At 42.3% G+C, this 13,748-nt stretch overlaps 1 protein-coding gene and 3 long non-coding RNA genes across 15 annotated transcripts in view; 3 read left to right on the top strand and 1 right to left on the bottom strand.

Moving 5' to 3' along the window:
* The window catches only part of LOC147329686 (NACHT, LRR and PYD domains-containing protein 12-like), a 105,397-nt gene that overhangs the window by 35,470 nt on the left and 56,179 nt on the right, over positions 1 to 13,748 (bottom strand). For 6 of the 12 annotated variants that reach the window (XM_086290967.1, XM_086290971.1, XM_086290973.1 and 3 more), the window contains 5 exons: positions 11,984 to 12,060; positions 10,040 to 11,867; positions 8,357 to 8,533; positions 6,389 to 6,565; positions 3,008 to 3,181 (listed from right to left, as the gene is read on the bottom strand). In XM_086290967.1, the coding sequence (XP_086147093.1) occupies positions 3,008 to 3,181; positions 6,389 to 6,565; positions 8,357 to 8,533; positions 10,040 to 11,867; positions 11,984 to 12,060 (2,433 nt within the window). The remainder of the gene's footprint in view (positions 1 to 3,007; positions 3,182 to 6,388; positions 6,566 to 8,356; positions 8,534 to 10,039; positions 11,868 to 11,983; positions 12,061 to 13,748) is intronic. The other 6 variants (XM_086290969.1, XM_086290978.1, XM_086290972.1 and 3 more) reach the window with 3 other exon arrangements.
* On the top strand, positions 1,176 to 2,419 carry LOC147329692 (uncharacterized). The gene is made up of 3 exons (XR_015128989.1): positions 1,176 to 1,688; positions 1,844 to 1,984; positions 2,129 to 2,419. It is a non-coding gene; the product is annotated as an uncharacterized LOC147329692 (long non-coding RNA).
* LOC147329691 (uncharacterized) lies at positions 4,547 to 5,800 on the top strand. Its single transcript, XR_015128988.1, has 3 exons — positions 4,547 to 5,059; positions 5,215 to 5,355; positions 5,510 to 5,800. It is a non-coding gene; the product is annotated as an uncharacterized LOC147329691 (long non-coding RNA).
* LOC147329690 (uncharacterized) lies at positions 8,870 to 13,413 on the top strand. The gene is made up of 3 exons (XR_015128992.1): positions 8,870 to 8,956; positions 13,044 to 13,113; positions 13,321 to 13,413. It is a non-coding gene; the product is annotated as an uncharacterized LOC147329690 (long non-coding RNA).

Genomic DNA, 13,748 nt, shown 5'->3' with positions numbered 1-13,748 from the left:
AAACACATCATCCTAGGTGAACTTAAACACCTTTGTTCCCCTTTTGTTAAGACATAGAAAAGTACACCACACAAAAATACTGCAAAAGGAAACGGTCGCCTTATATACATAGTGTATAAACTCAAAATGCACATTTCACTTCAAATTAAGATTAAGGCTTTGAACAGATCACATAGTTCAGTTCAACATAAAAGACTTTAAGAATGCACAAGCATCTACTTAAAATCTATTTAATTTATCATCCATGATATTATTTTGTACAATTCCAATGTATTTTGTTCATCTCCCTTAAATAAACAGGCAGTCTTAAAGTATGAAATATTCATATACAAACACATATAAATGTGTGTACTGTCTCAGTGGCTGATAGTACCCCACAGGCCTCAGTGTGAGCTTGAAGACATTTATAATGTTTAAGTAGTTTAATGTGCAGGTGCTGACGATAAACACATTTTGAATGAAAGCCGGGGAACTTTGGTAGCACAGAAACAAGTGGCTATTCTTTGTGACTATATGGATCACTCACAATACCATTATTTCACACAAAGGCACCAAATTAATACTCAAAAAAGCTGCAGCAATACACACAAATATAAACAGTACTTGGTGACAACTTTGCTTTTAGCCTTTAACCCTTCTTGACTACTTTTGATGTGGCCTCTATATTTTACCTTTAAAAACAGTTTATCTTGCCAATCTGTTATTTTCTCATTTTGACCAACTGTATCAGCACAATTTATCTAAATTCAGACAAAATTTAAAATACAAGTAGAAAGTGATATTTTGACTGTAAAAACCACACACATGTTTAACGAATCATCTTCATAACTTGAAATGCAAATAGAGATTGTACATTTTTAAAAATACGCACACGTTTTGCAAACAACAAAGTTATATGGTACTATTTACCAAAAAATGCAGCCAAGGCTCAGACGTTTTTCATATAATCATTTCAAACTATTTACAGAACAATCAGGTGTCAAACAATAGTTTGTGTCACTCTAACACATATGAGAACAGCACAGGGATAAACCTGCAGGTCTGACAGCAGGTGTGTCACTCAGCGTTTACACTGCAATCTGCCTTTGTTGGCTTTAAGGCAGCAACTGTGACGATCACTAGTAGAACTGACACACAAAACAAAACAACAGCTACACACTAAATACACAAGACAACAAACTAACTTGAGACCAAACACGGTAAACGTCACAAATCTCTCACGTATCAAAACTCTCTCTCTCTTTCGCTCACTCGCTCTCTCTTGCCGGTCACTCCTAAAACTTCCCCCTTTTGCTAAACAACCAAATGTCATGTTTCCATATCATTTTTGATTGGTCGACATGGTACATTTTCCCACCTATAGGGCTTTGGAGCGTGATGTCACGGGAGATGGGCCATGCCCCCTTCCGCCATGACAGTAGGCCAGCCAAAGGATACCATTTCAGCTATGGATCGTACGTGTTGTGTTGTCGGTTGCAACGTTAGATCACACGATCGTGAAGGCAAGAAGCTGGATAACGGGCTCTCTTTTCATCGTTTTCCATCCTGGAGGCAACGTGAGGGATCCCATGTATCCGATATTACTAAACAAAGACGTCAGGCTTGGATTGCAGCGGTGAGACGAGCGGATATCGAGTTCTCTGCAATCCCCAGCTTTTTGTTGGTTTGCTCACGGCATTTTCTTTCCGGTGAGTTCTAAATTAATTCATATCACTCTTGAAAGGCTTTTAGTGTGATTTTCAACGTGCTGAGGTCATAGATAATGAGATAAAACATGCTAATGTGTGATGCTGCAGAACCACATCATGTCGACTGAGTAGCTTATGATTTGGCATTATTGCAGGCAAACCAGCATATGAAATGGATGTAACAAATCCAGACTGGGCACCAACACTGCACATGGGGCATGACGACATACCTGTATCAGACTCGGACCGGCACTCAAGGCGTACGCAACGGAAGCGAAAAAGAGCACCCATCGGAGGTAAACAACCCCCCCCCCCCCCCTCTAAAAACATACTAAATTGCTATCACTGTACACTAATCCGCACATAACTTCCAGATGAATCACACACCTGTCATTGGAATATTGGTGTACATTTACCTTATGTCTAATTTTATCTTACAGGCTTTCGTTATGCAGCTGCAGAGTCTGAAGGTGTGCCCCGTGCAGAAGTGATTGATGAAGATCTGACAGAAGACCAACAGCAAAATCACAATGTCATGGAGGCAGTGGACAGCAGTTGTGTTGGACAAGTGGAGGTTGAGGTACCAGCTGCAAATGTGGATATACTGAAGAAATGTAAACCTTTTAAAATGATGACAGATTACAAACTCTCAGCTGTGTCTGTAATCAAACCTCTGTAACTTTGCTTCACTTCAGCAGCATCAGCTCATGTTCACATGTTGATTCATGGTTTGCTTCAGTTTTTGATGGACTGCAGAATATTTTGAAGGTTATCTGCTATAAAAAGCCAGAACAGGAAAATCTGCTTCATGTGTTTCTGTTTGATCCTCAGTGACTTTGACACAAAGGCCTCTGCTGTGATGATCACACCTCTGATCAAGTCTCACAGTGTCAGCTTTGTTTTTATACATATGGATATGTGCTGATAAATGATCAGAGTTATAATATTTCCCACTGTCTGCTGTGTGCCGTGACCTTTGACCTGCTAAAGACAGTCAGCTGTGGATTATTCATTGTTGTGTCTGATACTTAGAACTGTGAGGAAGAACACTACACAGTTAATCAGGGTCCCCTCTCTCTGAATCAGGAAAGGTGGGCAGGCCGCGTGTGGGCCGCGGGCCATACGTTGAGTCTCACTGTTTGAAATGTGAACATTGTTCTGCTGCAGTCAATGGACTAAACCAGAGAAGAAGAAAACAGACTTTACCATGAAGATCCTCAGTGTGGATCAGTATAATATCAGCCTGATGTCTGCAGTTTAGTGTCAGCACAACTTTCACATCATATTCATCTCAGCACAACTAAAACATGCTGACTGACCTCAGAGTTTCAAGTCCACATCCTGGACTCTCCAGGAAACCACACAGATGCTTCACTCCTGAATCCTTCAGGTTGTTTCCCCACAGGTTCAGCTCTCTCAGATGGGAGGGGTTGGACTTCAGTGCTGCTGCCAGATAATCACAGCTGATCTCTGACAAACCACAGTCCCTCAATCTGTATAAAGAATGAAAGATGTAAGTTTATTAGACAAAGTGTGAGCTTGAAATCATTCAGTGTTTCATCATCTGTTCAGAGCTGAAGAAGGTTCAGAATGTAGAAGTTTAGAAAATGGAAACTCCAAACAGCTGACAGAGTTCATACACCTTTGTCAGGGTCAAATTCAAGCAAGACCATGTGAAAATTAAAACACATCATCCTAGGTGAACTTAAACACCTTTGTTCCCCTTTTGTTAAGACATAGAAAAGTACACCACACAAAAATACTGCAAAAGGAAACGGTCGCCTTATATACATAGTGTATAAACTCAAAATGCACATTTCACTTCAAATTAAGATTAAGGCTTTGAACAGATCACATAGTTCAGTTCAACATATAAGACTTTAAGAATGCACAAGCATCTACTTAAAATCTATTTAATTTATCATCCATGATATTATTTTGTACAATTCCAATGTATTTTGTTCATCTCCCTTAAATAAACAGGCAGTCTTAAAGTATGAAATATTCATATACAAACACATATAAATGTGTGTACTGTCTCAGTGGCTGATAGTACCCCACAGGCCTCAGTGTGAGCTTGAAGACATTTATAATGTTTAAGTAGTTTAATGTGCAGGTGCTGACGATAAACACATTTTGAATGAAAGCCGGGGAACTTTGGTAGCACAGAAACAAGTGGCTATTCTTTGTGACTATATGGATCACTCACAATACCATTATTTCACACAAAGGCACCAAATTAATACTCAAAAAAGCTGCAGCAATACACACAAATATAAACAGTACTTGGTGACAACTTTGCTTTTAGCCTTTAACCCTTCTTGACTACTTTTGATGTGGCCTCTATATTTTACCTTTAAAAACAGTTTATCTTGCCAATCTGTTATTTTCTCATTTTGACCAACTGTATCAGCACAATTTATCTAAATTCAGACAAAATTTAAAATACAAGTAGAAAGTGATATTTTGACTGTAAAAACCACACACATGTTTAACGAATCATCTTCATAACTTGAAATGCAAATAGAGATTGTACATTTTTAAAAATACGCACACGTTTTGCAAACAACAAAGTTATATGGTACTATTTACCAAAAAATGCAGCCAAGGCTCAGACGTTTTTCATATAATCATTTCAAACTATTTACAGAACAATCAGGTGTCAAACAATAGTTTGTGTCACTCTAACACATATGAGAACAGCACAGGGATAAACCTGCAGGTCTGACAGCAGGTGTGTCACTCAGCGTTTACACTGCAATCTGCCTTTGTTGGCTTTAAGGCAGCAACTGTGACGATCACTAGTAGAACTGACACACAAAACAAAACAACAGCTACACACTAAATACACAAGACAACAAACTAACTTGAGACCAAACACGGTAAACGTCACAAATCTCTCACGTATCAAAACTCTCTCTCTCTTTCGCTCACTCGCTCTCTCTTGCCGGTCACTCCTAAAACTTCCCCCTTTTGCTAAACAACCAAATGTCATGTTTCCATATCATTTTTGATTGGTCGACATGGTACATTTTCCCACCTATAGGGCTTTGGAGCGTGATGTCACGGGAGATGGGCCATGCCCCCTTCCGCCATGACAGTAGGCCAGCCAAAGGATACCATTTCAGCTATGGATCGTACGTGTTGTGTTGTCGGTTGCAACGTTAGATCACACGATCGTGAAGGCAAGAAGCTGGATAACGGGCTCTCTTTTCATCGTTTTCCATCCTGGAGGCAACGTGAGGGATCCCATGTATCCGATATTACTAAACAAAGACGTCAGGCTTGGATTGCAGCGGTGAGACGAGCGGATATCGAGTTCTCTGCAATCCCCAGCTTTTTGTTGGTTTGCTCACGGCATTTTCTTTCCGGTGAGTTCTAAATTAATTCATATCACTCTTGAAAGGCTTTTAGTGTGATTTTCAACGTGCTGAGGTCATAGATAATGAGATAAAACATGCTAATGTGTGATGCTGCAGAACCACATCATGTCGACTGAGTAGCTTATGATTTGGCATTATTGCAGGCAAACCAGCATATGAAATGGATGTAACAAATCCAGACTGGGCACCAACACTGCACATGGGGCATGACGACATACCTGTATCAGACTCGGACCGGCACTCAAGGCGTACGCAACGGAAGCGAAAAAGAGCACCCATCGGAGGTAAACAACCCCCCCCCCCCCCCCCCCCCCCCCTCTAAAAACATACTAAATTGCTATCACTGTACACTAATCCGCACATAACTTCCAGATGAATCACACACCTGTCATTGGAATATTGGTGTACATTTACCTTATGTCTAATTTTATCTTACAGGCTTTCGTTATGCAGCTGCAGAGTCTGAAGGTGTGCCCCGTGCAGAAGTGATTGATGAAGATCTGACAGAAGACCAACAGCAAAATCACAATGTCATGGAGGCAGTGGACAGCAGTTGTGTTGGACAAGTGGAGGTTGAGGTACCAGCTGCAAATGTGGATATACTGAAGAAATGTAAACCTTTTAAAATGATGACAGATTACAAACTCTCAGCTGTGTCTGTAATCAAACCTCTGTAACTTTGCTTCACTTCAGCAGCATCAGCTCATGTTCACATGTTGATTCATGGTTTGCTTCAGTTTTTGATGGACTGCAGAATATTTTGAAGGTTATCTGCTATAAAAAGCCAGAACAGGAAAATCTGCTTCATGTGTTTCTGTTTGATCCTCAGTGACTTTGACACAAAGGCCTCTGCTGTGATGATCACACCTCTGATCAAGTCTCACAGTGTCAGCTTTGTTTTTATACATATGGATATGTGCTGATAAATGATCAGAGTTATAATATTTCCCACTGTCTGCTGTGTGCCGTGACCTTTGACCTGCTAAAGACAGTCAGCTGTGGATTATTCATTGTTGTGTCTGATACTTAGAACTGTGAGGAAGAACACTACACAGTTAATCAGGGTCCCCTCTCTCTGAATCAGGAAAGGTGGGCAGGCCGCGTGTGGGCCGCGGGCCATACGTTGAGTCTCACTGTTTGAAATGTGAACATTGTTCTGCTGCAGTCAATGGACTAAACCAGAGAAGAAGAAAACAGACTTTACCATGAAGATCCTCAGTGTGGATCAGTATAATATCAGCCTGATGTCTGCAGTTTAGTGTCAGCACAACTTTCACATCATATTCATCTCAGCACAACTAAAACATGCTGACTGACCTCAGAGTTTCAAGTCCACATCCTGGACTCTCCAGGAAACCACACAGATGCTTCACTCCTGAATCCTGCAGGTTGTTGTTCCTGGTCAGGTCCAGCTGTCTCAGATGGGAGGGGTTGGACTTCAGTGCTGCTGCCAGATAATCACAGCTGATCTCTGACAAACCACAGTCCCACAATCTGTATAAAGAATGAAAGATGTAAGTTTATTAGACAAAGTGTGAGCTTGAAATCATTCAGTGTTTCATCATCTGTTCAGAGCTGAAGAAGGTTCAGAATGTAGAAGTTTAGAAAATGGAAACTCCAAACAGCTGAAGCCAACAGGAAGCAGCTTCAAACAAACACAACAAGAGAAAAAACTCTGAATGTTTCACATTAAAGTCGTACATTTCTCACAAAGCTCAATTATGTGACAGACATTTCATCCCATGTCAGTTTGGCCTCATCCTGGGCCGGATTATCCAGCACACACTCTGACCACAGGCCCAGGGGCCACGCACAGCTGGGCTCCATCCAAGAGACAGCAAACAAACCAACACAATAATAAAAAGCACCATGTGATCTTCTTACATCTTCAAGACAAACATAGTAAAAACATGAGCATATTTGTTTCCTGATAAAATGATGTGACAGGTAGAACAGAGTAAAGTGGTGGTGTTACTGTTAAGTCTAATTGTTGAATGTTGCCATTGTGTTTCTTAAATTTGTACAGTCTTAGCTCAAGCAGTAGGATCAAAGCCATTCCTTTGATCCTGACCACCTCTCCAACCACTCTGTGCTGGGGGAGGTTTTATTGTAGATACATCCTATCTGAAAGATCTGTTTCTTTTGATGTAAGCTTCCTGGGTTTATGACCCTTTGGTCAGCAGGAGGTAACACACACACACACACACACACACACACACACTTACATACAGTGCCTTGTCTATGTAACCAAAGGGGGGTTGCAAGGGGAGGTGCTTTGTAAACTATTGTTTGAAGATTGTCAATAAAAGGCAGCGAGAGGAGGCCACCATTGGGGTCATTGTCGTGCTGGACACAGACGAGGCCTCCCTTGCGCAAGTAATGGATCGGTCGACTGTCTTGTTTTCTTCATGATGAATAAGTCTCTAGAATTAGCGGGGTTTGTGGAAACACAGACCCAACAGTTACAGCCTTTCTCCCCTCTGCTGCCGAGGCTGTTAGTCTCTCCCAAACTCAGCTACAGGACTTCCAAATGAATGAAAGCAGCAGAAGTGGCTTTACAAATGAAAGAGGAAGAGGAGAAGAAGAGGAGAGGGAGGCCACCCTGACCATCACTCCAGCTGAAAACATCACACTTCCATTAAAGTTGGTGAGGAAATGTTGAGCAGGATGAGCTGCTGGCTAATCTGGAGGCTGTAGCAGCAGCTCACAGTCACAGTGGATTTCCACTCATGAAAAAGCTCTGGCTGCTTCATTTCTCATCTCATATCAGAGACTTTAATGCTTCACTGAAGCTGTACTGTGATGCTTCCATATCCCAGTGAGGCCTCCATAATGATTTCAGCTGTTCTGTACACACACTGTGTGCCCTGTATGGCTCAAAGTCTCTGCAGCCTGTTTTTATCTGCTATCATCAGATCTTCATCATCCTCATTCACATCCCTCACACACTCTACAGCCTCATCAGCACCGACTTCATCTTCACTGACTGATGGAGCACAACATGAACCTGTGGAGGCTGAAACACTGTCCTGTCAAACATCTCCCCGTCACCACTCCACTTCTGTCAGCCTTTAAATGAACCCTGCTCAAGTCTGTCACTTCTGTTTGGAGCCAAAAGGAAAAACTGTTGTTCAGTCGTTTGGAAAGACAACATTTCTGAAAGCACTCAAACTTCTTCACATTTGTCTTCAGACACATCCTGAACATTTAGGAACTAAAGAAAGTTTCAAACATCAAAGACCTGAAATATAGAAAAACAACAACAGCTGCAGTCAGTGAACTCACCTCAGAGTCTCCAGTCGACAGTTTGGACTCTCCAGTCCAGCACACAGAAGCTTCACACCTGAATTCTGGAGGTCTTTATTTCCACTCATGTCCAGCTCTGTCAGATGGGAGGGGTTGGACTTCAGAGCTGAGGCCACAACTTCACAGTGAGTCTTTGAGAGTCCACAGTTAGTCAGTCTGTGATGATAGAAAATATAAAATGTGTTATTATAAAAGCAGAAAATCTGCATTATAAACACAGACTGAATGTATATGAAGACAAAACAGAGTGAGGTCATAATCTGATGAATCTGCTCTTCACATCTGTGCTTCAGCTCCTCTTACTGTGTTTGACATGACACAACGATTGAGTCTCTCTCAGACCTGCAGACTTTTAATGAGAATCTTTGTTTGGCTTTAATCTGCAGATGAAGGAGGAAGATGGTGTCACATTTAGGCTTCCATAATGTCCACAGTCTGTCACTGAGATCTGATCCAGAGTCAGAGTGAAGACACACATTTGGACTGTTTCCTGTTTTGACTCCAGAACATTTTGAATGAGTTCAGCTCAGTGAAGAGTTCCAGCTGGAAAGATGATCTCTGTTTGCTACCTGCTGTCAGGTACGACTGTTCACGTCCACACGCAGGAAAAACCTGCTGTTACCAAACGTAGCAGAAAGCTCATCACTGGACAATAATGATGAATGAACTCAGAGCTGCTGATATCAGATCTGATTTCAGGGGAACTAAACACAGAAATGATTGGCTCATTTTAGCTTTCTGAGCCATTATCTGCTGGTGTGTCACTAGTTGGCAGAAAATGATTTGTATTCCTGTTCAGGGCTTCAGTGTTTATGAGTCCAGATCCAGGTGACAGCAAGTCAAAATGATGTTACCTGTCTGTGTCCAGCAGCAGCCTGTATTCACTTTGAATATTGTTATAACCTGACATGGATCAGTTTGTCTTTGATTGGTTTGTAAATGTCACTGTTTCCATTGGACCTGAGTGACGTACAAAGACAGAGAGGGAGAGAAAGGAGAGAGAGGATGGAGACAGCAAAGAGAGAGCAAACACAAACAGGTGAGAGTGGACAGGTGACCAAGGTCAGCAACCAATCAGAGAGCTTCTGTTTGACCCACAGTCACTGATGATGACTGCACATAACCAAGCAGTGTGTTACTCTGATATCAAATATGGATCCTGCTCTTATAATAATGATCATCAGATGATATTATTGTGTTATTTTGTAGCTGAATACGATGTTTGTGTGATTATCAGTGAAAGAAGCAGTGAGGAGGATGGAGAGAGAGAGAGGACAGAGGGTGAAGTTAGAAACACTAAAAGGATTTTTCATGGATTTCATGGATGATTTGAGTGATTTCCAGCAGGACACTTAAACATGTCAGTGGACGTCCTAAAGAACATATTCACTGATATGAAACGTGTCATTGAACAGGATTAATATCAGTGGAAACATGGTGGAAACAGCTGTGACTGCATGGATGTGACACACTTCAAATCTGTTCTCCACTCTTGGATTTGGGATCCATGGAGCTGCTGCTGAGTCTGTACAATAAAGGAATGGTGTGGAAGGTTGCAGCGTACGGACACAAACACTTTGTGGTTACAATCTGATTTTATTTTCAAAATTAAACTACTAACCTACACTGATCAATGATGTTAATGATCACATCTGGACTCACCCAGCCTTTCTGCAGTTCCTCACAGCTGGAATCAGTCTCTGTCGTCCCTGCTCTGATGTGTTGTACTTCTGCAGGTCCAACTCATCCAGAACCTCCTCTGACATCTGCAGCAAGAAGGACAGAGCTGAGCACTCGATCTCAGAGAGTTCCTTCTCTGATCTGTTCTCTGACTTCAGGAACTCTTGGATCTCCTGAAATAATGAGAGGTGGTTCATCTCCATCAGACAGTGGAAGATGTTGATGCTTCTGTCAGGAGAGATTTCATCACTGTTCATCTCCTTCAGGTTGTTGATGACTCTCTGGATGGTTCCTGGACTGATCTCTGTCTGACCCAGCAGACCTACTAAGAGTCTCTGGTTGGACTCCAGACAGAGGCCATGAAGGAAGCGAACAAACAGGTCCAGGTGGCCATTTTTACTCTGGAGGGATTTATACATGGCTCTCCTCAGAAATACATCAAGTGATTGGAGATCATCGTCATCAAAAAGACTGGAAATCATCTTGGTGAAAGATTTTGGTTTAAGGAAGTTCTTCAGCACCTTTGTCTTCCTGTTGGTGTGACAGTGGAACATGTAGACAGCAGCCAGAAACTCCTGAATGCTCAGATGAACAAAGCAGTAGACTGGTTTCTGGAAGATCACACACTCTCTTTTGAAGATCTCTGTACAAACTCCTGAGTACACCGAGGCCTCTGTCACATCCAGACCACACTGCTCCAGGTCTTCTTGGTAGAACATGATGTTTCCTTTCTCCAGATGTTCAAACGCCAGCCTCCCCAGCTTCAGAAGAACTTCCCTGTCAGCCTCCGTCAGCTCCTGTGGACTCGTCTCACGTCCCTCATGGTACTTGTTCTTCTTCCTCTTTGTCTGAACCAGCAGGAAGTGTGAGTACATGTCAGTCAGGGTCTTGGGCAGCTCTCCTCTCTGCTCTGTAGTCAACATGTGCTCCAGAACTGTAGCAGTGATCCAGCAGAAGACTGGGATACTACACATGATGTGGAGGCTCCTGGATGTCTTCATGTGGGAGATGATTCTGCTGGACAGCTCTTCATCACTGAATCTCCTCCTGAAGTACTCCTCCTTCTGGGCGTCAGTGAAGCCTCGTACTTCTGTTAGCCTGTCAACACATGTAGGAGGGATCTGATTGGCTGCTGCGGGTCGGGAAGTTATCCAGACGAGAGCCGAGGGAAGCAGATTCCCCTGGATGAGGTTTGTCAGCAGCTGGCTGACTGATGACTTTTGTGTGACATCAGACAGCAGCTTCCTGTTGGTGAAATCCAATGAAAGTCTGCTTTCATCCAGGCCGTCAAAGATGAACAAAAGCTGAGAGACAGCCAGCTTCTCTGCTGTGACCTTCTGTAATGTTGGATGGAAAACATGGAGCAGCTCCAGAAGACTGTACTGCTCATCTCTGATCAGGTTCAGCTCCCTGAATGAAAGCAGAACCACCACACTGACATGTTGGTTCTCCAAGCCCTCTGCCCAGTCCAGAGTGAACTTCTGCACTGAGAAGGTTTTTCCAACACCAGCCACGCCGTTGGTCAGAACCACTCTGATGGGTCTCTGTTGGTCAGGTAAGGCTTTAAAGATGTCCTGGCACCTGATTGGAGCGTCATGGAGGGCGTCCATCTTGGAAGCTGTCTCCAGCTGCCTCACCTCATGTTGGGTATGAACCTCTTCACTCTGTCCCTCTGTGATGTAGAGCTCAGTGTAGATCCTGTTCAGGAGGGTTCTACTTCCTGTTTCATCACTTCCTTCAGTCACACGTTCACATCTCCTCCTCAGACTGATCTTATGTTCATCTAAAACCTCCTGCAGACCAACATCTGCTGAAAGAAAGAAAAACAATGAGACTAAAGAGAAAGAAAACTCTTCAATGTCTGAACAACACAAGAAGTCCAGTTTTCAGAAATGAGTCCATCAGCAGACAGATGTTCAGTCTTACTTTGTACACAGCTGCTCTGACTGGCTGTCTGCAGTCCAGCTCTGCTTCTGGATCTTTCTCCACACTGTGCAGAAGCTCTGATGGTGACACAGAAAAGTCACAGTGGAGATACTTCTGTCCACCTTTGATTAGACTCATTATAAAAAGGAAAACAAAGTTTGAACACAGTCATGTTTCCAGTTCACTGACTTACATTTATTCCATGGACACTCACTCTAACCTGAACCACAGCTACAACCCAACATTGTTGAGGCCTCATCTCCTCCTTTCCTGACTGTAGAGGTTAAATATGCAACAACCAACAAATAAAAGAATTTGGTTCATTTCAAAGAAATTCACACGGTGACCAAGTAAAGTAACCGTAGTAAAGGAGACAACATCCCGTTGATGGTGGGATTATTTGAAAGATTTGCTTTGGTCACGTCACCAAATGCAGTTGAACCACCCGTGGATCCATGTTTGACCATTCTACCACTCTGAGCTCTGCTTTTGAATCATTTTATTATTATCATCATTCATTTATTCATTCTTTGGAGGGGGGCTATTTCCTAATGCCGCCCTAATAAGCTGATGTTCAAGGGGAAATATAACAGAAACTCTTTCAGTGTTATTCATTAATAAATTAACAGATAAACTGTGAAGAAGAAAAAACTGAGATTTAAAGGAGAGAGTGAGAAACTTGATCATCCATCCTCATAATACATGTTTATCAGTATCTGCTGTGACCATACTGCAGTAATAACTACAAGTCTACATTTCTGTGACTGTTGATCAATCACAGCAGGAATCTGAGCTCATCTCTGCACACAGAGCAGCTTCAGCTCTGGGATAAACTGCTCGCTTCACGTCCTTCTCAGCTCACAGACACTCATCCTGATATTTTCCTTTAACATTTGATGGTATAATTCATCTGAGTTTACACTTTATCTGCATAAATACAGAAAAACAGACCCAAACACCAGAAACCATCAGTTTCACCATGTAGAATATATTGTTGTTTCCTTGCTTTTAATTCAGAGAAAAACTCTGATTTGGATTTTCTCTGTTCTCTTTGCCACAGCCCATCCCAGCAGCAGCTGAAGCAGCTGACTGTCACAACACTGAATAACACTTTAGGAGGAATTTCAGAGGTCAGTAAAGCTCCAGTTTCAACATCAGTTAATTAATCATAGTTCATCATAAATGTTAACCTGGCTGGCACACATGTTAATGTTAGCATTTAAATATTAGCAGTTAGCTGAGGCCACAAGAAGAAGAGGCCCTAGAAGAACAATGGATGATAAGATTAGATTTTCAAGACTGGGCAGAGACGTGTTTTCCTTTACTGTCTCTTACAGAGGAGGGAGCAGATACCAGACGAGGTCACGGAGGTACGGGGAGGATTCGCAGCAGACAGCAAGACTGCCACGTCCATGCGAGAGAGCGATGGCTACGATAATCTCTGTTTTTGTCTCCCTATATAATGTTGTACAGCCCATGTGAGGGTTATCCTCTCTGTGAACCAGATGCTTGATTTCACACAGAGGTCCACCAACTGAATTTGATCAGTTATGGAACGATTTACCTCGACAGGCTCCTTCACTCGCTGCTTTTAAACCTCCTTTAAAACACACTTTTACTCCCTGACCTTTGACCCAGTGTGACATGTTGACTCACTACCTCAGACAGCTTAAAAATAGTCTTTTTGTTTTTTGGTGCTGCCTAAAAGAACCGTAAATATCTGTCCTATATACAGTTATGTTCATATATTTTTGTACTACATCAG

The sequence above is a fragment of the Aulonocara sp. 'chitande type north' Nkhata Bay genome, linkage group LG5, assembly GCF_057382095.1.
Source record: "Aulonocara sp. 'chitande type north' Nkhata Bay isolate Kocher_YH1m ecotype deep benthic linkage group LG5, A_spYH_male_GT1.1, whole genome shotgun sequence".
Classification (NCBI taxonomy): Eukaryota; Metazoa; Chordata; class Actinopteri; order Cichliformes; family Cichlidae; genus Aulonocara; species Aulonocara sp. 'chitande type north' Nkhata Bay.
Note: the sequence above shows the minus strand (reverse complement) of the source record. Positions and strands in the feature narration are given on the sequence as shown.